The sequence below is a fragment of the Phoenix dactylifera genome, unplaced genomic scaffold, assembly GCF_009389715.1.
Source record: "Phoenix dactylifera cultivar Barhee BC4 unplaced genomic scaffold, palm_55x_up_171113_PBpolish2nd_filt_p 000392F, whole genome shotgun sequence".
NCBI lineage: Eukaryota > Viridiplantae > Streptophyta > Magnoliopsida > Arecales > Arecaceae > Phoenix > Phoenix dactylifera.
Genome location: NW_024067838.1, coordinates 9191 through 34288, shown reverse-complemented (window position 1 = coordinate 34288; position 25098 = coordinate 9191). Strand labels below are relative to the sequence as shown.

The window sequence follows — 25098 nt, the reverse complement described above, 5'->3', positions numbered from 1 at the left end:
TGGCTCCTACCAGTTGGAAGCCCTAGATGGTCGAGAAATTCCAAGGGGCTGGAATTCCGCTAACCTGCGGATGTATTACCAGTAGAACAACAAGGCCAGAAAGACAATTTGAAAAGGTGCAACACTTTTCATTTCAATAATTTCTGGTTACAATGGCGTGCTCGTGTGATTACAAGGAATTCCCAGAGGGGAATTAGGGAGTAAAGAAAGCAAAGAAGAGGTGGAGAATCTGTGGAGCTGAGGACCGAGGATCCCAAACCCTCAATCCAAAGCAGCTGCAATCCCACCGGAAGTGGGTGCTTCTAACCGGAGGCGCCATCCAGCACCTCACCAAAAAGACGAGGAGCCGCCGCAGAAGAAGCTCCCGCTGCCCCCAGGGGAACGCCGCCTCCAAAGGATATTCCCATCCTCCCCAGTGGTAGGAAAGAGAAGGAATACGAGGGGGAAGAGCATATGGAGGCGCGGTCCCGGACTGAGCGTCTGGTGCAGAGCTCGATCGGGAGGCTGAACTTCAAGGAGGGGAGATGTGATCCCGGATGAAACGCCTAGAGCGGAGCTCCGCCGGGAAGACCCTCCTTGTTGATCCCAGATGAAACGGCTAGTTGGCTGAAGTCGCAAGGGGAGCGTCTCCCCTTTCCTTCAACAGGAGTCTCTCAGTCATATGCCAAGGAGGAGGTCCGCGATCCATGGCAACCTGAACAGCTCCGGCTTGGCAAACTCCATCGTACCTGCACCTGTATTTATAGCCAAACTGCGGCCCCCTGGTCGTTCCGATGCGGGTGGCTCCAATAAATGCAGGCGCATTGAAACCGGAGCCGTTCCGGCTCCCGAGGCGTATCTCCCCGCGATTTCCTAAGCGTCATTCTCCTTAAACCGCATTCTTTGTGCAGGACAATCCGGGTGTCATGTACCCCTAGGTCCACATATCTCCGCTCGCGCCCAGGCCGTATCCTCCTCGAAGAACCCGCGTATCGCGGCCGCTCAACTAACACTCCTCGCAAGCAGCAGCTGGTGATCCGATTTCCCAGGTAACGCATTAATTAGCGTTTAATGCCCTTCTCGTGTTCCCCCAGGCAACGCTTGAGAAAAGGAGAAACATGATCGCGGCTGGCCACGGAGAAACCCCGTCGGGCAGCGAGCGACAAGCGCACGACCAGCGAGCGGAATTTCCCGAGGCTCGGCCCTCGGATGCCTGGCTAGCCCGATGATCATCCCGGGAGCAGACTAGCCGGAAGCCCCGACCGGTCGCCTCGGCTTGCGCCAGCCTTGGCCGACCAACGAGTGGAATTTCCCGAGGCTCGGCCCTCGGATGCCTGGCTAGCCCGATGATCATCCCGGGAGCAGACTAGCCGGAAGCCCCGACCGGTCGCCTCGGCTTGCGCCAGCCTTGGCCGACCAACGAGCGGAATGTCCTGAGGCTCGGCCCTCGGATGCCTGGCTAGCCCGATGATCATCCCGGGAGCAGACTAGCCGGAAGCCCCGACCGGTCGCCTCGGCTTGCGCCAGCCTTGGCCGACCAACGAGTGGAATTTCCCGAGGCTCGGCCCTCGGATGCCTGGCTAGCCCGATGATCATCCCGGGAGCAGACTAGCCGGAAGCCCCGACCGGTCGCCTCGGCTTGCGCCAGCCTTGGCCGACCAACGAGCGGAATGTCCTGAGGCTCGGCCCTCGGATGCCTGGCTAGCCCGATGATCATCCCGGGAGCAGACTAGCCGAAAGCCCCGACCGGTCGCCTCGGCTTGCGCCAGCCTTGGCCGACCAACGAGTGGAATTTCCCGAGGCTCGGCCCTCGGATGCCAGGCTAACCCGATGATCATCCCGGGAGCAGACTAGCCTGAAGCCCCGACCGGTCGCCTCGGCTTGCGCCAGCCTTGGCCGACCAACGAGCGGAATTTCCCGAGGCTCGGCCCTCGGATGCCAGGCTAACCCGACGATCATCCCGGGAGCAGACTAGCCTGAAGCCCCGACCGGTCGCCTCGGCTTGCGCCAGCCTTGGCCGACCAACGAGCGGAATTTCCTGAGGCTTGACAACCCTCGGATGCTAGGCTAACCCGACGATCATCCCGGGAGCAGACTAGCCTGAAGCCCCGGCCGGTCGCCTCGGCTTGCGCCAGCCTTGGCCGACCAACGAGCGGAATTTCCTGAGGCTTGACAACCCTCGGATGCCAGGCTAACCCGACGATCATCCCGGGAGCAGACTAGCCTGAAGCCCCGACCGGTCGCCTCGGCTTGCGCCAGCCTTGGCCGACCAACGAGCGGAATTTCCTGAGGCTTGACAACCCTCGGATGCCAGGCTAACCCGACGATCATCCCGGGAGCAGACTAGCCTGAAGCCCCGACCGGTCGCCTCGGCTTGCGCCAGCCTTGGCCGACCAACGAGCGGAATTTCCTGAGGCTTGACGGCCCTCGGATGCCTGGCTAGCCCGATGATCATCCCGGGAGCAGACTAGCCGGAAGCCCCGACCGGTCGCCTCGGCTTGCGCCAGCCTTGGCCGACCAACGAGTGGAAGGTCCCGAGGCTCGGCCCTCGGATGCCAGGCTAACCCGATGACCATCCCGGGAGCAGACTAGCCTGAAGCCCCGACCAGTTGCCTCGGCATGCGCCAGCCTTGGTCGACCAACGAGTGGAATTTCCTGAGGCCTAACCCTCGGATGCCTGGCTTAGCGTCGGAAGAATTTCCTGAGGCCTAACCCTCGGATGCCTGGCTTGGCGCCGGAAGAATTTCCTGAGGCCTAACCCTCGGATGCCTGGCTTAGCGCCGGAAGAATTTCCTGAGGCCTAACCCTCGGATGCCTGGCTTAGCGCCGGAAGAGTTTCCTGAGGCCTAACCCTCGGATGCCTGGCTTAGCGCCGGAAGAGTTTCCTGAGGCCTAACCCTCGGATGCCTGGCTTAGCGCCGGAAGAATTTCCTGAGGCCTAACCCTCGGATGCCTGGCTTGGCGCCGGAAGAATTTCCTGAGGCCTAACCTTCGGATGCCTGGCTTAGCGCCGGAAGAATTTCCTGAGGCCTAACCCTCGGATGCCTGGCTTAGCGCCGGAAGAGTTTCTTGAGGCCTAACCCTCGGATGCCTGGCTTAGCGCCGGAAGAATTTCCCGAGGCCCAACCCTCGGATGCCTGGCTTAGCGCCGGAAGAGTTTCCTGAGGCCTAACCCTCGGATGCCTGGCCTAGCGCCGGAAGAATTTCGGGAGCCAGGAGTCAGCAAGACGCTACCGAGAGTTAAAAGAAAAAGAAGGACGAAGGCGAGATGAAGAAACATTCAACTAGCATTAATTTTCATTGTTTCAAGGCCGAGGCCCATACAATTTGGCAAAACCCCGGTATACAAAAAAAAAAGAGAAGACAACGAAAGGTACAAGAGGTCAGCTTGGAGGAACTCCCGGGTCGGGAACGTCGGGCTCGTCCGCAGGAGGTAGGGAAGCAGCAGGAGAACCAGCAGGCAATGGCGCCGGAGAGGAGTCGAGAAGGGAAATCTCGCTCAGGTCAACTTCGGGGTACTTAGCCGACACCCTTGCCAGGCCCTCCTCGAAGCCTAAGATAAAGGCTTCGGCCCCCGCGTCCGACGCGTCACGGACAAACTCGTCGGACTGACGATAGGTCTGTACTGCCTCCGACATATCATGAGCGAACTCGGCGGACTGGCGATAAGCCTCTACCGCCTGACGCCCGATTTCCGCACTCCTCTCGGCCAGCGCCGCCTCTGCCCGCTCCATAATCTGGGCTTTCGCCTCCAAGACCTTCGCCACAATCCGGCTTTCCGCCTCGGTGGAGACCCTCAGCAGCTCAGCCCGAGCCTCCTTGTGCTTCGCTTCGGCAGCAATGCGAGCAGCCTCAGCCTCCGTCAGGCGCGAATGAAGCTCCTGATCGCTCGCACGGAACTTCTCCAAGGCCGGCTCCAATTCGCCCAGCTTAGCTTCAGGAGACCGGATTCGGTTGCGGGCGTCGTCGGCTGACCGCTGGGCCTTCTCCCACCTCTCCCGGTAGTCGGCAGCCTTCCGGGACTGCTTCTCGGCCCGCTCATCCGCCTTCTTGACCTCGCCCTCGAGACCCGAGGCAACCTTGAGCTGCTCCTGAGCCTCCAACAGTTGCTTCTCGAGGGCAGCAAAGCCGAGTGCCCGCTCTTCGGCCTCCCGGAGCCTCGCCTCGAAGTCCCCGGTCGTCCTGCCTGCCACAGCCTGGCCTTCCTTTTCCACTGCTTTCAGCCGGTCCTCGGCCTTCGCCAGAAGCCCCGCCTGTTCCTTGTAGCACTCCTCCAGACGGATCATGTACTGGGCGAGCTAAGAAATAGGAAAAATAAGGGAGTCAGGCGGAGAACAACAGAGCCAATAAATGGTGAAAAGCGGCCAGAAGAACACTCACCGACATGAGACAGACACAGCTGGCAGCCCCAATGTCAGAGACCTCCAACTCCCGGACCCGCCGACGGTCCTTCTCCAGCAGCACTGTTTCGATGAGATTTCGGGCGCCATCGGTAGTGAAGGCAGACCCCGATTTCTCCCCAGAGCTGGACGGTGGTTCTGCAGCCTTACCCCTATCCATCGCCTGGGGAAGAGTCCGGCCGATCGCGCTCGGGGCGGGGGTCACCCCAGGAATTGATAGGGTCTCGCTCGGTCGGGGCCTCGGCGCGTCCCTCCTCGAGTCATCAGGAGCCGACCGAGTCGGAGGCCGGGTCGGGGACCGATCACGTCCGACCCGTCCGTCTCGGGCAGGCTCGGATGATACCTCCGGAGTAGCGGCAATCTTACCACCGGAGGGCTGATACAGCGTCAGCTGCCGGTCCGTGCCCACGACATCTCCCTGATCGGTGGGCCCGGACTCGTCGGTCGGCGTCGGAGGCACCTCCTTACGGGACCTCTTCGCCGGTGGGGCCCTGCTCGGAAGAGCTCGTTTCCTCCTCTGGGCTGCTTCCAGCAGGGACGCCCTACCAACAGCCTTTGTCTTCACCGACCGCATGACGTCGTCGATCTCTGCAAAAAGGACGGGATAGTCGGAGACGGAGAAACCAAAGAAAAGAACGGGACGAAAGAAGGGAAAAAGTCAAGAAAGAATCGGTGGCGGACTCACGGTCGGTGGGGACCGAGCTCAGACCGACATTCACCAAAGTATCCTCAGAAATAAGGCGGGCCACCGGGGGGAGCTGGCCCTCGGCAACCAACCCCTTCAAGGCGGCCAAGCCATCGGACTCCTCCCTTGACAGTCTCGATAGGCCGATCGGAGACTTCATCGGGGTCTCCCAGGTCGCCCTGATTTCCCAAGAGGGATCTGCATCAACAAAAAAGAAGCGCTCCTTCCATTTGTGAATGGAGGTAGGAGCCTCCTTGACAAGGCCACATCCTCGCCGCGCTGCGAAGCACCACCACCCTTTGTCCTGGGGGTGGCCGCTCAGGCTGTAGAACTCCCAAAAAACATTCAGGGTGGCGGGGATCTCGTGCATACGGCAGAGAACCTGGAAGACCGTCAGGGCCCGCCACGAGTTCGGCACCAGTTGCGTCGGTGCCACTCTTAAACCCCGTAGCACCTGCATGACCAAATCCGAAGGGGGGAAGCGGAACCCGGCCTGGAGAATGCCCTCATTGATGGCGATCTTCCCTGGAGGAGGATGGGACATCCTCTCCTCAGGCCCCGGGAGCGTGGCGTTGCAGGCCTCGGGAAGGTGGTACCGAGCCACAAGTCTGTCTAAGTCTGTGGCGACCAGCTCCGACTTAATTTGGTCTGCTCTCACTTCGCCCATTCCTAATGGCCAATAAACCTACGGTCAGGACGGGGACAGGAAGGGGGGAAAGACCGGAGCGACTGGAGTACACTAGTATAAGAGGGGAAAGTATGGAGAGCCCTAAGCAGAAGAATGGGGAAAACTCACCGGAAAAGAGGTAAGAACGGCTCCGAGAGCGCCAAAGGAGAAACGAGCGAACAGTCCGACGGCAGCAACAGCAGCGCAAAGGGGAAACTTGAAAATATCTGTAAAGAAGAAGACGGACGGGGAAAGGCCCCCGATTAAATAGGCGGAAAGGCAAGTGACGCCTCAATGACGCCAGAGGACGCCTGGCTGCCGAAGGGTCGCTCGCGCCCCAAAGGCGAATCGACACCATTAAGGAAGGATGTCCGCCGAAATCCTCAGACTGCCAGGTCAGCAATAACCGCCATACGCCATAAAAAGGGCGGGGAGCTCGAAGCGCGCGCGCCTCTCCGAGGAACGGCGGCAATCCCGAAACATCACTCCCTTCACCTGTTCCCCTTCTGGTTCCAGGCTCGGAAGTGGGGGGCTACTGTTACGGGGGAAATAAGCCGCCATGCCCCACGTGACCGGCACGCGCGCCCAGGAAGACTACGGCTGCCCTTTGATCCAGCAATCCGACCCCGAGGCGGATATCCTCGGCTCCGCAGCCCGACCCCGAGTCGGCTGCCCTTTGATCCAGCAATCCGACCCCGAGTCGGATATCCTCGGCTCCGCAGCCCGACCCCGAGTCGGCTGCCCTTTGATCCAGCGCTCCGACCCCGAGTCGGAGATCTCTTGATAACGACAGGCTATTCCCCAGAGGCACGTCGCGGCCTCCTGCTCCACTACTCCCTGCAACGGCTGTATCCGATGCTGCTCCACGATCTCCTGCATCAGCCGTACAAAGCGGAGCCCCACTATGCCCTGACGTGGCCGTACCCGGTGCTGCTCCACGACGCCCTGTAACGGCCATGTCAGTGGCCACACCATCGTGCCCCACGATAACGAACCCCCCTGAGAGACCCCCCAGCCAGGTATATATGCGGCTGGGGGGAGAAAGGGGGAGGTGAGCAATATCTCCCAGAGCACTCTCTTACTTACGATTATCACCACTCCTCCTCCTCCAATCTCCTCTGACTTGACCGTCGGAGGGCCATCACCACCCTGGTGGTGGTGCAAGGCTTGTTTGCAGGTTTCTTGGCGGAAGGTGGAGCGCAACCAACACCAACCAAGACAACTCAGACGGAACCCCGTTCACACCGTAGTGCCAATCGTTCACGGTTTGGACCACCAGCAACAGTATCGTATTAGCTGATACCAGTAAGAAAATATAAAATATATAAATAAATTTATCTCATTTTATTAATTTATGTTTTTAGGATAAGTAGTGATTTAATATGATATCAGAATAGAGGTCCTGAGTTCGAACTATGTTGGGCTCATCTATTAAAAGAAAGTCCGGCCTACATATGAGGAGAAGTATAAAAAAATATAAAATATATAAATAAAATTATTTTATTAAATTTTTAGAATAAATGGTGATTTCAAAAATACTTTGAAATATGACGGTTTATTTTGGCCAACGCGATACGACCGATACACGTTACAGCAGTTCCGCTGGCCGATACCGATACACAGTTACGCATAACATCTCATCCGTCTGGAGAAGTAAAGACCCCAAAAAGCAAAGCGGAGCTCTGTGTTTTGGGTCCGGGTTTTGGCCTTGGCAGTCGATGGAGAACTGCGAGCAAAGCTCCCCGCGAGCGAGAGAGGAGGAGGAAGACGAAGCGAAGAGAGGCGGCGGAGAAGGAGGAGGAGAAGAAGATGAGAAAATTATTCAATTTCTGGACTCGATGGACAGCTATCTCACGCTAATGGACTCCTTGTCCTCTACCCTTCGCCAGGTAATAAGCCCATCTCCATGCTAGTTTTGTTGATTTGTTTTGATCGTTGGGTTTTTCTTCTTTCCCTATTTCGACTCATTAATTGGATGATGTGTTGGATTCTGGAAATCGAATTGGTTTGTATTGGATGCGAGCTTCCTCTTTGGAAATTGGGTAAAGAAAAGAAGGATTTTGAGGGAAAGAAGAGGGAGAAGCCCTGAGGCGAGAAATCGACGGAAAAATTGTAAATTGGCAGAAACGGAGCCGATTTCGAAATGTGGTTTGGAATAATTCAACAGGCAAACTGAGAATTCCAAATCCGTTTTTTTTTTTGAAAATTAAATTAAATGTGCTATCCCTTCTCAATTCTCATCATTCTCTTGCTGAAATTGTCTTAAAAAATTATGTCTTGGATGGATCAACCTATGTCAGTGATTTACATGAATTTGGATATAAAAAATTATTGGAATTTTTTCTTAAAGAATATGTATTCGAAATTTACAATATCAATGTTCTCAAAATACTCCAAGCGAAACGAATTCCGAACCTAAACCAAAAGAATGGGCAGAAAAGCTGACTGCGGGGTAGATTTTGTTTTCTCGTTTAATTGGAGGCTGTTAATCCATTCTCTTGATTTCACAGGGTGCCAGTACACTTCTTCCGAAGCTCCTACCCAACTGTATGTCTTTCTGATTTGCCCCCAAAAGAAGTAAAATATGAAGGAAAAGTACCTTTGTCCGTGCAATGGAATGATGTCTTTTGGTTTGCACCAAATCAAACACAAATTATAGATTTCTTTTTCAAAAGCAATATTGGCTGCATTTTGTGGCCTTGTGTATTTTTCCTGTATTATGAGTGCTTTAGAGGCAACCTTGGTGCCATGGAGTGACAGTTTTAATCTAGGTTTTATCATGTGCTTGTGTGCATGCAAGGCAGGACTAAGTCACAAATCTTGCAGTTTATCCCCATGCTATTCATGTATTGGTATGGTAGGAGATGTGTTGTGTGCTCCTCATTTCTACTAATTGTTCACTGAGCTGGATGATAGCCCCATGTCAATAGGTTGCACAGTATGAGGTCAATACAATGTGGTGCAGTCAAGATTTGAAACCTTGGGTAGTACTAAGAGTTTTTTAGACTTCGTAAGAATGTGGGAGGGCTTGTGACAAGCATAAAGTATTCTAAAAGGTGCTATTGAGCATCTTAAATACCTTATACATGGTGTACATCCAATAGATAAGTAGTACTACTTGGCATAATACCAAGACTCTATAGGCAAATTGGAGGTCTATATTGAAGGCAAGAGACAATGAACTGTAACCATACCAAAACATGCAAACAATACTAGTCGCCTTTGTACTTGTTGAACCTTTTAGTTTCTCTCTTGCAAAAGGGGGTGGGGTGCCCAGGACTTGAGGGCTTGGCTTAAGGACTAGTGTAAAGTGATATGCAAGATGCACAAGGAACTTTGCACAGGTATGACAGGGGCTTTGACATAAGGGAAGTTGCTAAGTCCTTGCATCCGGTTTTAGAAGAAGCAAGCACAACACATAGATGATAGTCTCTACTCAATTCAAAAGCTAGTTTGATAAGGCCCTGTTTGGATTGTTGAACACACTATCCCTGGATAAACAGTATGTTGGGCTTGGCGTAGAAGGAAGTGCAGATGGAACGAACTAGATTGTGATGATTGGGGGATTCATCGGACACAATCCTGAAAAGATCAGGATTTCCTAGATCACCTTTTAGATGGAGTGTTATCTTAATCTTTCTGGTATTGCATGCTCCGAAGGGGTTCAGATGTCAGCACTTCTTTCTCCCGTGTGTGTATCCCCTTCTGATCCTGATGTCGCTTTATCCAATGAATAATGTCTGCAACCATCCAAGCAGGCCCTAAAGAATTCCATTCTTCTATGTAGTACAGGCATTTAAAAGAAAGCCATCATTCCCAAATTTATAGTTCTATCAACGAAATTTTTTGTCTTTTCTCTTTTTTTAGGTCAACATTGCTTCCAGGATGTCTTAAATATCAAATGTCTAGTCAATATTCAATGACAAAGTTATTCCTGAATTATCAGCACCCGAACTATTATCGCTCTCGACGACATGAATTTGAGCTTGTAAATCTTAACTTTTTTGGCATTTGTAGTTGTTGCATGTTCCTTCTTCTCACCATCAAAAAAGTTGAAAATCTCTTCTTGACAGGGATGGCTAGAACTGGCCAGCGCTCGTCATTCTATGGGTTCGTCACGCATCTCAAGTGCACTATTAAGCCATAAAGTACAGTCTGCTGCTACTACAATGCAAGTAGCTGAATCAAATGACAAATCAGTAACAGGTATCTCATGAACATATGCTGATGAAATATAATAGTTTTGGGATGAGCTATTTCAGATAACCCTGATACATCATGTATCAAGTTGGCATCAACTTGATCCGTATTATACTGAACAGACTTCGGCTGTCATTTTATATCACTTGTCTTAAAAATGCTTTATTAATTAATGATAATCCTTACTTATCTTAAGAAATGAAGCAGGCTATTGTTTACATGCTTTGAATCTATGAATTTAAAAAGATCCTTTTATGCTTCAGAGTTGCAAACACATTTTACTCTATCAAAATGGGCATATCTGAGAGAGGGTAAATATTCTGGGGAGGCAGAAGCTGGTGGCTTTCAAAATAAATCTAGTGGTTCACAGCTAAGGCATCGAGGCCCTAACAATTTCGCTGGTAAGACAATTTCTATTTCTTTTTTATCGTTATCCTTTCACCAATGCATTATATGTCAAGTTAATATTTCTTTCATGATTTAGAGGGGTGTAAAGAATCCTATTCAACAATCAATGGATCTCCTATTGCTAGTGATGGCAATGTAAGTTTTTTTTTGTCTTTCCTCTTGTAGATGTTTGACTCGTGTAAGAAGAAATCAAAATAGAATTCCACTGAAGCAGGATTATTTTGAAGAAAATTGTAGAACTTAAATTACTTATGGATGTTTTAAATCTAGTGTTGATCCCAGTAATACAATTCCCAGTTATCATCATTACTGGGTGAGCTGTTATATAATCACCCACAATTAATGTAGCACTTTTCTGGAAAATGTTTTAATTGTATATCAATCTGAGACAGTTTCTAGAACTGTTAAAGATTATTTCTTTTCCCTTATATTTTTGTTGTAATTTAGTATGCTATGGTACCATAGATTCAGCGGGAGAGGTCTAAATCATTGTCGGTATTTGGGACTTTGGTTCCTCCAAAGCTTCGGGCTGCCCAAGTTTCATTTGAGACAGGTTAACTTTTTTCTCTATCATATCTTATACGAGATCCAGTTTAGATTTCAGTTGTTATGCGCGTTTACCCATTTAAGATCACTTGGAATCTTTTCTTTTCCTGCAGCTCTTGATAGCATTGTCGAACTAGCAAATATGCGGTCCATGGTGCTATCTTCTCTCTCTCAGTTACAACAAGAAATGGAAAGCTCAAGTTAATGTTTGCTTGTTTCCAGGGCTTGGTCTTGTATCCATTTTCTGCTGTAACCACTATTAATTGTATTTTCATCTCTACAATTGAACAAACAGACACTCTTAAGTTGAAATGCACAGGCTTAATATGCAGACATGTTTTCATTTTTTTTTCTCTTTTTAGTTAAATACTTGGTTTGTTGCTATTCTGTTTGCAAGTTTCAAGGATGGGCATTTCTTGGTAATTAAGATCTAAACTTGGTGTCATATATTTTTTTCCCCAGTAAAATCACTGGTGGGAGTATCTGTTTCAGAAATCTTTTAAAAAATCAACAGTACAAGCTGCTAAGAGACTGAACCGGTCATCAAACAATCCACCAGAGGTGTTTGCTCTTTTTTCTCCCAACTATCTTTCATTCCTTACATCTACTTCATTTGAGCAGGGATCCCCTAAACCATCTCCCATCTATGTGCTATAGTGTATACCCTCCCAAGAAGAGGTTCTGTACTTCGTGATATATAACTTCGTTGTCGATAATACTACTGTTTTTTGGGCATCTGTGAGCACATGGTATTCATATTTGTGGTAGAGCACTTACTAATATATCCACATCGGTTATGATCTGCTATTATTATGAATTGCTGAATAAAACATCCATTCAGTTTCTTTAAATCAGCATGAATTTTTATATAAATGATCGTCATTTACAAAAATAAGAAGGATCAAGTTTGAGCAGGTCAAAGACATCAGGATGAGAAGTGCGCATTCTGTCTCTGATGAATAGAAAGCTTCAAACATGGTATTGCTCCTCATCATCCAATGATCGCTCACTATCCATTGAACTAGATGTTGGTACTGCACTGCAAAATCCAAATATAGAATGACAACAATGTGGGATGCTATTTGATGTAGCCAATGCTCAATCAGTTTATCTTGTTAAAGGATACTCCCATACTAGCTTAGGAGCTCCTGGCAGTAGATGGTGCATATGATTACAGTGATCAAGTTGGCAAATATGCTTGCACAATTATTTTACATTGATAAAATGAAGTTACAAATTACAAAGAAACTTCACCTGACAAAAGGAATAGGTGGCTCAGAAATCTGCCTCTTATAACATGATGATCTACTAGTGGTGCATATGGTTCAGCTCAAAACCGAGACTCCTGAACGATTCTAGAATTTTGGGATAAGAACTAAACCAATCAGTTGGAACTGGTTGCTCTCAATTAATTCTTGGGTCACGCAAAAGTTATATAAAAAAGAAAAATTTTTGTATCAAGGAAGGAGTTTGGATGCTCTCTTATTTGTATATGAACAGAAGAGGTCCTACGCAATTCACAAAGCCATCCATGTATCCTCGAAGAGTACTGCTTCATAAACACCCCAACATATACTCGTGTTCAGTGCCAAGTTTATCTTTAATACCCGGCCTGGCAAAAACGGAGTCTGGCCTGTACGAGCCGGATTACACACAGCATTTTCCCTAGCAGAATGACCAGTGATTGGACGAGGTGGGATATGTACTTTCTATCCTGTGCAATCACTAAACAAGAAAGCTAACAAATAGTCCATTGAACAATTTCAGACAATATCATACAAGAATACCAGCTTCAACCTCTCCCGATACGAAATAGAACGGAACGGAGGGGATGGAACTACCGATCCTGAAAATGACAAGGGCTTGAGAAACAAATGCTATGCTCGAGTCATCAAAAATAGTTGGTGATGAAGAAAATTATAAATAGCTTGCATGTATAGGAATTGATAACCAAAGTCTTTTATTCGTCCGTAGTTGGTGTGCTAGATCATCTTTTGCTACTCCTGCTGGTGCCCTAACTCTATTTTCTTTGCAAAGATATCTTTAGAGGGTTTGGATCAAGGGTTGGTCGAGCCAGTATTCGCTTTCTGCTGGCATGTGCTTTAATTTATGAAGTCCATGCCAAGGGTTGGAAAATGATACTTACCCCATAATGGATCCTGGCACTGATAATGGAAAAAAATAAAGATTATTATAATGGGTTATTTAGCATCATAGTTATCCGTTATAATGTAAATAAACACTGATAATCTTGTTTGCTGTTTGTCCTGCAAAGATTGAGCAATAACTTTGTTTTTCGTTTTTTCTTCTTTCTTTTTGTTTACAAAAAAAAATGCTGAGGTTTTACACCTTCCATAGGCACGACCACAAAAGGCTTCCTCTGATACTTATCCCAGCTGTTGGCATGGAAATTTATTGTTTGATCTGGAAAGTGACAAAGCGTGTTACAACTGTGGAATGTAATACTCTTGAAGAAAAGAGGGACTCGATCTCTGCAGAACTAGGCCAAGGTTTAGTCTTTGTGATGACCCTGCTCACCATCATGGTGTTTGCATGAGCTCAGGAGGTGCTGGGAGATCAACCAAATAACGAGGTTAGACTTAATCAGATTCTCAGAGTTTGCAGCAAGACCTTCACCATGCAAGCTGGCCCAGGGGTTTACAGGAAAAGTTTACCTGTGCACCAACAGCTCGCACTGCTTGGTCAACATGGCTTGCAAGAAACCAGCGTTCAGATGCAGCCTGTGTGTAGACCACAACTTTTCCTGCAGCAGAAACAGTCTCATGGACGTGTCAGCTTATGCATCTGAATCAATATGTTTACAGCCACCATGGAGCTCGAGGAGTTGGCTACCGATGCGCTGAATGTGTTAAAAGGTTTACAGAAGAGGCCCAAACAGGAAGCTACACAGGCTTACAAGAGGCACTTCAAGAGAGATACTGCAAAACAGCTGTTCAGAACCATAGTGCTATTTTGCTGTCAGATTCACAAGGACTCAGAGAACAAGTTGCTCAAAAGGTAAAGAACTTGTAATCATTTTAGCACTAAATTGCAACATAATACCCAGGCTTGTATGGTACTTAAAAGCAGAAATTACATCTTCAACTCATGAAAAATGGATCAATATACCTAAAAGTACAAGCCATAGGCCAGCGATGCTCGGAAAGCTGCCTCTAATGAACTGTACATTTGAAGAACCAAACAAAAAAGAAAGAAAGAAAAAGACAAAGGAAAGAGAATTTCCTTTGACAAACTCAACTAAGATAGCCATCCATGCCAGAATGTTTTGAAAAATTCCCATGATCGCTCATGCTCCCTCTCAATCTATAAAAGGCTTGGCTCTGCCTCTTGGTTCTCAAGGGGCCTGATCCATTGTGCCCGACCAAAGATTCCAACTTACCAATCAAAGTAGATGCCGAATGTGGCCTCTGCATTTCTTCCACTGGACCTGAAGCATACTCCATTGTTATAAACGATGAGGCATACCCGTAAGCTAAACGTGGTGTAGCCCCATTCCACCAACTGCTCTCGTGGTCAAAGTCTCCACAGTCTGTACCCAATGAATCTCTCTGGCTGAAAGAATCATCACAAGTTTCATCCATGTCATTGTATATTAGCTTCAGTGCCTGTACAACCTCCCCCATGAATGGCCTTTGTGATGCCTCCGCGTGAACACACATGGAGGCTATTGCTGCTACTTTTGCCATATTGTCGAAGTCATATTTTCCATTCAAGGATGGATCCATCAGTTGCCCTAACCCTTCTCTACTAGTAAGCAGAGGGCGTGCCCAAGTTACTAGGTTCTTTGGTCCCTGAGATTGAGACATGTATACAGGCTTCCTACCTGATAAGAGTTCCAGCAAAACGACCCCATAACTGTAGACATCACTCTTGACGAGTAGATGCCCCGTCATCGCATATTCAGGAGCAACATACCTGCAATTCCCCAGTTATATTTCTTTCGAAGATAAAAAGATTTCAAAAAGTTCCTATTGGATCATGCTATACAAGGAAAGCATGCAATAACATTATTACTTTTTAACTGTTAAATAATTGACCAAGGCTGTTTAGCTAAGAAGAGGAGACAGAATCAGCCAATCCAGAGAGAGCATAAATGTTTGATATCATGTAACCTAAAAAGGATACAAGATACTGCACATCTACTTTTCAAAACAATTATGTGTGCGCGCGTATAGATGATGGAGATTCTCTAACGAATTGACCAATATCTCTACCAGTAAATTTTTAGTGCAAGATGGGATGCACCAGCAATGCTACCCTTAGCATGCCTGCCACTGAGCAGGCCCCTTTAATGGCCAGTCAAAGGAAAATAGATAAAGAGATGCACAGCATATGCAAAAAAAGACAAAAAGATAGATTGAGATGAAATTATAGGAACCATCGTGAAGTACGACCTAAAGAGTTGAGCCTGACTGATGGATGAGGTTCATAGTTTCTGGAAATGCAAATCATAGGTCAGGTTAAAAAGGAAAAAAAGGCATTCAGATAATTAGAACCAGCAAAACCTGATGTAGCCAAGGGAGATGCATTTGGAGTAATCACTACCAGTCCATGTCAGATGATATGGTGGATGCTTCAAGACAGGAACAGGTTAAGGATTTGAGCAAATGCTCAAAGCATCAAACTGAAAGTCACTCTTACCTATAAACAGATAGGTAAAAAGAGATTAAGCAGGAATAGAGTGCAATGAGATAGAAATACAAGTTCAAAAATTTTGATCATATAAGCCTACCAGGTATCCTGAAAGTAAGTGTGACATGGAATGTGGCTGTTTTAGGGTAAATGTTTGTGGTAAAAGTTGTATAATGTTGACAACAGAAAGCAGGTGACATGTTAAATTCTTGACTGAACGTAGTACATTCTTTTGATAATTTAATCCCAATTAGGCCATAAAAAAGTCTAGCAAATCAGTAAACATAAAATTGTTGGCTCAGACTTTCAGTGACCTCAAAACCACGAGAAAATAAATAAGAAAATAGACACTCTAAAATAGCAGCTGCCATACCTAGATGATACTGATGGATCTTGCATTCAGCATTTCATTTAGTTTACTCAAATGCGGAAGAGATCTAGCAATAGGTGCAGCTAGCAACAAGGTAAGCAATAGGATGCAAAACCAACTTAAATACTTGCCGCAGGATTCATCATTCAATAGACAGTATTGTAGTCATGATAGGAATAGCCCACAGAAAAACAACTATATCACAGGATGTTACAGGCAATTCTTTTGTCAAAGCAAACTATGGTAATAGAAGAGGAATAAGAATATTACCCGAATGTTCCCATGACCTGAGTAGAAATATGATGGATTCCTTCTGATGCTACCCTTGCCAGACCAAAATCTGAAACCTTGGGGGTGAAATCATCTTCCAGTAGAACATTACTGGCTTTAAAATCACGGTGTATGACACGAGGATTGGAGTCCTCATGTAGGTATGCCAGTCCTCTTGCTGCACCAAGGGCAATTTTCATCCGAGTATCCCAGTCAAGAGGCCCTTTCATTTTATCAGCACCTGAAACACTAGAACATTGGTAACTGGATGACGCCATAAAAGACCAAAAAATAGTAAGTTTCTAAGAACAGCATGCTGATGAAAAATTCAAGCCATAGCTGTGGTTATTCATTTAGTAGAAATACTAGAGGCCCGAGAAGAAGTCAACTTAAGATATTAAATCCTCAAGTCAATACGACAACTATCAGACATGATTTATCAAGAAGGCACTCTGCATTAGGCAAACAAACAATACAACAGAAGCTGTTGGATACTGGGAGAATGCCATGATTGTGCAACACTCCATGTATAAAACCAGCAATTTTATAGCCATACCATGCAGATGAGACTCCACACTTCCGTTTCGAACCAGCTCATAAACCAGGCATCGCTTGTGCCCTTCAATGCATATACCGATCAGTTTGACAAGGTTACGGTGATGCAGCTGGCTGAGCATCTCAACTTCTGCGATGAATTCACGATCTCCATTTTGGTCCTCCCTTGTAAGCAATTTAACAGCAACCTCACTTCCATCCTCCATGATACCATGGTAAACACGTCCAAATCCACCTTCACCAAGAACTTTTTTTGAGCTGAACTTATCTGTGGCCTTTTCAAGCTCAGCCACAGAAAATGTTTTCACTGAAGGTGGGCGAGTAGCAAGGGTGGAAACAAAGGATACTGACATTGAGCTGGCCATGCTACTTGAGCTGATGGACCTGACACCTAACATATAGCCTGAAAATCATAACATATACATCACAGGGAACACAATTTCATATACATATAGATTTTAAATGAGGTTCATAGTCCATTACAATTTTAACAGCTGCTTAAGCTCTTATTTAATTATTTGATAACACTAGCAATTCCACATGCATATGCATGCTGGCTATACAGAGTAGTAAAATATTAAACAATAGATGCATGCAAATCATTAAAACAAAATTGATAACTTCAGATTTTATAAAAGAATAGATTTTAATTTATATCATTGCTTGATGCCAGGAAAAGGGAATGGCTATAAAATTTTAATCTGACATGCAAATAAAACATCTATAATATCAAAGATGATGCAAACATCTTTTGCATCTGTCCTTGCAAATAGCAAAACAATCATCAAGAATGACTGTGTTTTTCTCATAGGAAGATTTTTTTTAAAGAAGAATTCATAGCAAGTGTTATCACATAAATAAATCAAGAATAAAGTAACTCATTATTTGGAAAAAATTTACTGCAAAACTACATTAGACCTCAGTAAGTTATCTCAGGAATGAATAGCTGCCCAAACCTAACTAGTGGGTTAACCTATACAAAAGTTTCTCTATTTTTTGTCAACCAGATTATTCAATGATAGGGATTCTTTTTGTTAGCCTGTGGTCACTGCACTGATCATGTTTCTATTTTGTTAACAAAGACGAAATTTGATTCCGTATGCATTTTAAATAGTTTGTACATATAGCTTCTTTTACATCAACTTTGATCTAAACAATATAAGAACAGATGGAAGCAAGAATTCAATGAATACTAATTTGAAATGTCAAGGGATAAGTTGATCTTAACTAAATTGAAGGGTCAACATGGCATAATGACATAAATTTATTGGCACTTTTATGCATAGTATAGATTTAGATTGGTTTATTTCAAGTTTAAGAATAGCAAAAGTATTAGCTGGCTCAGTTATTTATGCATGCATCACATACAATGCCTAGTAGGAAATATATAGCGGATACACTCATGGTTTTAAATTACTTTATAAAGTATATCAGTTGTAGGTCTAAAATGATGGTTTTATAAATTTACAAGGAAATCAAACCATAGGCCTTCAATATTCAAGTTGGACACATATTAAAACAACTAAGCCAATATCACATGGCCATATGCAAGACCCAGCCGATGGAAAATGAAAGAATGGAGTATCCATGATCCCATTCAAAGGTTTGAGCTGAAGAAGAATTAGACAAAGCTAACTCTTGTTTGAAGGTCACATCTCTAGTTAATTCAACAAAACTCCAAAATACAATACCAATAAGCTCAATATCACTTAAATTCAATACCAGTTTTTCTTGTAGTTACGTGAGGAATTGCAGGTCCAACATCAGCAGGAGGTCTTACAAGTTTCTTCCATTTCCAGATAATGCAGACTAACCCAAAGCATATGAAAACAAGTATGAATGATGATAATGAAATTAGAGCAATGGTTTTTGTGTTCATCTTCTGCATCTTGCCAGGGTGCACATCTGCCGTGAAAGGATATTGTTGACTTCCAAATCCACTCGGGCCCACGAATCCCTCCGACATGGATGGTGGAGAAGAAGGAAGTCCTATGAGATGTTTGCATGCAGTCAAACAAATAGATACATGAAACTGATGAATATAAGAAAAAGCAACATGATATTACCAGGATAATGAACATATATCACATCATAATCACCAAAAATAGACGTGTTTATCTGCACTTTTTTCTGCCAAAATCTGTCATAAGTCAGTAATGCAGTCATCCTATCAAACTTCTCTCCTAGAGGCACCAAGTCAATAGTAACTCTTGTCATTTCTGGGTCCCGAATACTGGCACCAGCACCCATTATTCGCACTTGACTTTGTTTCAGAAAGGTACTTGCTGCAACCTCAACTTCTAGATCCTCAATCCTTGAAAATAATTGATATGGTGCTACCCCAAGGTCAATCTTGACTTGCATAGGGTATACACATCCACAGGGTGAACCAATTGGGGTTGATGTGAATGGCTCAGAACAGAAGAATTCATCACAACCTGTCAAACGTTTCAAAACATAAATAACTGCAAATTGGTTGCAACAATATTACATAAGCACACACTCATTCCTGATACGGTAGGTGAGAAACTGCTGAGAAGCATGAAAAACTAGGTAAATGGCCTAATGATTTCAAACCTTGGTTTTGTGGTGGTGCAACTGAGGTTGGCGGAACAGCATGAGGTATCTTCTGGTGATGTTTCGGCACAGGATGATTTGCGGGAGATCCTAAAAACAGATGATATAATGATATTCCAAGACGTTTATCAATAACAGGTGAAAATATGGAAACTTCAATTACCATGATATTCAGGAGAATAGGCTGGCGCAGTTATAGGACCCAAAGGCATCATATTCCTGATCATGGGTGAGCCCAGTGGGCTCAATGCCTGAGTTGTTGGCGTCGGCCTTGCTGCACATAATATCCTGGTAGCCTTAGAAATGACTATAAATAATAGACAGTTATGCATGGATTCATGCTCATGTATAAACATTAAGACAAAAGGAACTTACGTATTGGCATTACTACTACTAGTTGTAAAGAAGGTAGGGAAAGACCTTCCCCACATAATCTTCTTCATATCAAAGACATCATGACTAATAAAACATAGGGCAAGACCTGATTTGCCCCTAATCAGGCATAATTAAACAAGCACAACACAGAATCTCCATGAAGATAAAATGTTAAATCAACTTAACCCAAAGAAAATACAATGAAATCAGGTTACTTTCATCATTTGGGCTTCTTTTTAATGGTTACCAATATACTTCCTTTCATCTTTCTTGTCTGGACCTGGATTACCATGGATGATGATATTCGCCTGAGCAAGGAAGATGCTAAGAGACCCTGGGAAGGAGGGTCTCAAATTGGTGCTTGAGATTAAGAAAAGTGAAGGGAAAGACACACCATAACATATATAGATGTTGCAAAAAACATCTGAAAAAGCATATACTGGCCGTGAATGTATCTCATGAGACAAACAATTGGGATAACAAGTATTCGCTAAGCTTGCAAAGGGTTGATGACTAAAATTAACTTTTAAATCCATCTAATAAAATTATGCAGGGTGCTGATGGCATACATTGATTAGTAGCCAGAAAGGAACAACAAAAATGCTGCCTGATGTCTGCTTTCATCTCAAGGGCAAAGGGAGAAAGTGGATGACAAGCAACCGCTAAATGACAAATATTGGATAAGTTTTAGAAATCTTGAATGGTTCAGCTTAACCTTTATACAAGTATCAGACATGCCTCTGTAAATGCACATGCTGGAAATTTTCGTGTGCGAGAGAAATCTCTTAGGCAGTGCCACTTTATCCTTTCTGATTGTAAGGTATCACCACAATATTATGGCTCAAAACATTACAACAAAAATCTAATGCAGAAATGCAACCTAAAGATTTATCACTTCATCTTGTAATTTTTTGGATGATAAACTGTCATGAGAAAGCAATATATGATTTCTATATACGTCCCTAGAATATGAGGAACAACATAGCCAAAGACGTGGCCTGATTCATCAAGAGTGGACAAATATACATCTGTTTCATTTGTGAGTAGCAATAAGCAAAGGAGAAAAAAGTAACATCCTTCTCTTCTCGATTCTCCTTGATAATTTTTACACCTCTTGCATCACCTTCACTTTCTTTTTTCTCCATCCTTCCCTTCATTGCTGGTTTCAGTTAAGAACTACCTCATCACTTCCCGGGAGGACGAGATCCACCTGCACTATATTTATCCAAGTCTATATATTTGAGGATGCATTATCCAAGAATTGGAACTAGGATCTCTAGTTGCTAAGCAGAGGGGTGCGACCACTGGGCAAGCCCCAGTTCATAACCCACCCTCTTCCATCTTGAAGGTCAGTCTTACACCTTCCTTGATGGCCCACACTTTCAATATTCATTTTGATGGTTTTTAGAATCCATGGATCACTACACCTTGTAAGTCTTATTGAACGTACATGATATGCCCCCTGTAAGAAGATGATGAGCTAATAAGGATGGAGGACACATTGGAACAAACATATTTCTAATAGCCAGTAGCTTGTGCATATTTGTGAATATTAAGAATTCCAGGCTTGAAACGACCATCATGGACAATATTCAGAAGAGAAGCAGCTGCAATCCATGTTTTAGTACTCCATAGGCATATAAGCAGATTAACTAATGGATATTTTATCAAAGATGGAAAGAAAGACACTCTGTAAGTTTGCTCAAGGTTTCGTATGTGCTTTTTAATCAATAAAATTGCTGTAACAGTGTCAACAGTATACTCTGTATCTTGGTTGTCATAGTTTATAGTAGCAACATTCCTCTTCACTCTAAATTGCCAGGTTCTCCTACTCAACGAACATAAACAATGAAACTCCATATCCGCTTCACATTCAAGACCGATTCATGACGAACTTCAGATATGTTGACAGAGAAAGATGGTAAACAAGAAATGTTGTTAGTATATGTACGATGCACCCATCATATTTCAGTCATTTGCAAGCTGAGTCCTTCAGATCTAATAAATTTACAAAGCTTTTAATACTGCACATATACCACTCTAGGAAGCTATAGGTGAATGTGATGGCTTGAAATCCACAGATTAGATGTACAGAGGATTGAAAACAACAACAAAACAAACAAACGAGTGCAAGCACGTGAATGTACTGCATAACACTATTTTGCATCATGAGTTTCTTTGTTCTATTGTGTAATACCTTTTTGAATCAGTGCATGCAAGCACCAAACAAGCCCAAAAATATATACAATCTTATAGCCGTATAGCATGGTCTAAAACCTTCTTTCACTAGACCAACTTTTACAGCAACCACATCTATGTTATCTTTATCTTACACCAATGGCCAATATTCTGACAAAAGAAGGGTGCTTTCATTTGATACTGTGTTTGGCATGCAACTTCGTTCGAAACAGTACAGAACTATACTATAATAAATTATTTAGAAGTTAATTTAGAATAATGGATACTATATAAAGAGTGAGCACCATCTAGTTACCTTCCCCAACTACAACCATTTATTTAGTAGCACAAAAAATTAACTCACAAACTTATCTCCACCCAGTTTTTCACTCCGAGCATCAAAGATTCCATGATGAACTAGCAACCCCAGAAACAACAAGATAGTTATGGCCCTGACCGTTACTGTCGGAACCAGACACACTCCAATGGTCATAGAAACAATTTCAAAATGCAATTTTGAAGCGCCTACCACAATTAACACGAAATGAAGAAATTTAAGCAGGCATTAGATCACATTACGCCCTTTCTTCCTTGTTCTCCTAGTCAAAAACCAAAATGCGAACAAGATGGCTAACATTGTGCGCAATTAACCGTCCAAAATCGAAAAATTCATCCAAAAAACACAAATTTGGCGCAAATTTTGAGGAGGGAAAAGAGGGCCGGCGAAGATAGTACCAGAAGTGGGAGCAACCAAGCGGAGGAGAGAGAGCAGGACGATCAGAAGAAAAGACATCTCCGCTCCGCCCCTCGGAAAAGACCATCACCAGAACCGGGTCCCAAGCTCGACGAAGGGCAGGCCGGGAAGCCGATCCCCCTCAGCTCGCTGCCCCAATGCCTGCATGCCGCTACCGCCCCCGAAGAAGGGAGAGGAGCGCACCGGCGGGCCCCAGTCACGAAACCCTAGCTCGAGCTGGATCTCCACCCAGATCCACGGCAAGAGAGAGAGAGAGAGAGAGAGATCTAACAACGACTCCTCACAAACTGGCGGCGATGAGAAGAAAGGGAGAACAGAAAGCTTTTAAAGTTCCAATAATAAGCGTAAATCTAAGCAATAGACTAAAGAAATTCTCAAAAAGAAAAAAAAAAATCTCTGCTCGATCCTTCACTCTCTCTCTATCTCTTCCCCATTTTTTGGTCAGTTTTTTACCTATTTTTATTTCTTTTCTGATTGTTTTTTTGATTTGAGGCTTAAAAGGGGAGTTAATGCTTAAGCGGTGGAGTAATTAATACTTAAGAGGTGTCACACGTTTCCGAGTTCCACTTCTTGCGTTCTTTTCCTCCGGATGTACGGTTTGGCTTTGTGGGATGGTCTTTGACGCGTCTGCTATATTATTTCCTCAATAGAGTTGCGTTGTATTAGTTTACTCGTAAAATGGCTAAAGAGAACTACCATCTAATAACTTGCGGTTTATGTTCAAAACGTGCAGGCATCGATTAAATATTAGGGACCGAATACCCTTCGCTTGAACATGCTCGATAAAAATGCTATTTGGTCCAGCTGGTACTGAGGTGGCGCTGAGGTAACATATTCATACGTAGGGTGACCCACAAGTCAGAAAGGGTATGAGCAAAATTTCTACCCGCATCGAACATTTTTGGTGGAAGGGGGGCCCAGTAGAACCTGCTATACAGGTGAGGTTTCCTCTTCCCCTTCTTTTTTTTTAAGTAAAAAAAACTACCATCTAGTAAGTAGTTCTCTTTTTCACGAATCCTATTTGTTCCTGAGGATTTTTCTTTTTACGTTTATCATAAAGCTAGCTAGATTGGTAACTTTAGAGATCAATATTCATCAGCTACGATCAAAATTTATTATATCATATTGAACCGGATGGTATAAAATATATCATATCATACCAATTCGGCATCCTTATATGGTACGGAAGACGTACCGATATTTAGTACGTTGAACTGGTATATCGATACATTAACAAAATGGCATCGGTACAGAGTCCGATGCTAAAATGGTATACTTTGGTTACGGCAGAATTGGTAAAAAATAAAAATAACTTTAGTCTTTTAAAAAAGATATATATATAAAGAGACCAACAGTGGTACATTAGATGGCAATATGTATTACTTTCACAGGTATTTTTTCTAAAAATATGTTATTATCAAATTTCTATAAATGCATTTATTCTATATTAGTTTAACAAACTTGATTAAAAAAAGTTGAAGTATTTTGGAAGGGCTAAAATAGTCACCAATATTATTACCGGCTGAGCTAGGTGAGCTTGTGCTGTGGGTCCTTAAGTGGGTCTAAGAATAAGACAGTTGGGGACGGTGGCGCGTATTAGGATTAGATTGATATCCCAATTAGATGGTTGGAAATGAGAACAGAACGGTAATCCCGAGGTTGTGGAGATCCAGAGGACGATGTCATGCACGAGGCCGTATTTATGAAAGCTGCCTGAAGACTAATTTGACTTGGGGCGAAGGAAAGCAAGAGGGAGAGTGATGGAAGTGGGAGGGACGCTTCCTGTGCTTTCGTTTCCTTGTGGGTGTCGAACTGCGTGAGCTTAAAGAAAGGGAAAGGACGAGGACGTGGGGCCCACTAGCGACGTCCCGTCGAGGTTTCCTCTCGCGGCGACCGACCATGGAGGGGCCCCGCCACCCCGGATCCAGGCCTGCCGACCTTTTTCAATCCTATCTTCTTTTTCCAACCCTAGTTCTTGAATCTTCAGTCAGGATGTCTTTTTTTATTTTTTTCTTGGATTCAACTTACTTGCTTAAGAAACGAGCCAGAGTATTATTGAATTATTAAATTAGAAATACTGATATATAAATAATTTATATATTATTAAATTATTTTTTATTTAAATAATATATAACTATAATTATTTATTATAAATTAATATGTTCGCCTATATTGTTCTTATTGTATGGTCGGAGTTCGAGAAAAAGATAAACATGAAGGTCTAACCAGAAGTAGATTAACTAGAATATAATGTAATCTAATTATGATGTTAAAATATAATCAAAAATATTAATTCTAAATTCTATAAATGAAAGTTTCAAATAATTTAAAATTCTTATTAGGCCTGAAGTAAATGGTTTAAGTTACTTCCACTCTTCTTTATTTTGGAAAAAAATTGCTCTATACTATAAGGTGGGGTAATTTGTTTCTAGGTTAAGTAGGATAAATAAATTTGGAAGGCAAAAAGTTATGCACTAACTT

The 25098-nt window shown here is 44.4% G+C and overlaps 2 protein-coding genes across 3 annotated transcripts; one reads left to right on the top strand and one right to left on the bottom strand.

Moving 5' to 3' along the window:
* Positions 1–7395: 7395 nt before the first annotated feature.
* Positions 7396–11271, top strand: LOC103702881 (coiled-coil domain-containing protein 115). Its single transcript, XM_039118675.1, has 6 exons — positions 7396–7620; positions 9805–9937; positions 10195–10332; positions 10416–10474; positions 10805–10892; positions 10999–11271. Exons 1-6 carry the CDS (start codon positions 7450–7452, stop codon positions 11088–11090), a joined length of 681 nt encoding a protein of 226 aa, XP_038974603.1. The 5' UTR covers positions 7396–7449; the 3' UTR covers positions 11091–11271.
* A 2621-nt stretch (positions 11272–13892) lies between these two features.
* LOC103702882 (receptor-like serine/threonine-protein kinase ALE2) lies at positions 13893–23063 on the bottom strand. Of its 2 annotated transcripts, none has more exons than XM_008785512.4 (8): positions 22599–23063; positions 19474–19584; positions 19311–19400; positions 18800–19171; positions 18456–18722; positions 16735–17136; positions 16179–16419; positions 13893–14821 (listed from the first exon to the last, which is right to left on the bottom strand). In XM_008785512.4, the coding sequence occupies exons 1-8, from the start codon at positions 22654–22656 to the stop codon at positions 14140–14142; spliced, it is 2223 nt and encodes a 740-aa protein (XP_008783734.2). In that variant the 5' UTR covers positions 22657–23063; the 3' UTR covers positions 13893–14139. The 2 variants fall into 2 exon arrangements, with proteins under 2 accessions (XP_008783734.2, XP_008783735.2); XM_008785513.4 differs by having other exon boundaries at positions 16735–17124.
* Positions 23064–25098: the final 2035 nt, after the last annotated feature.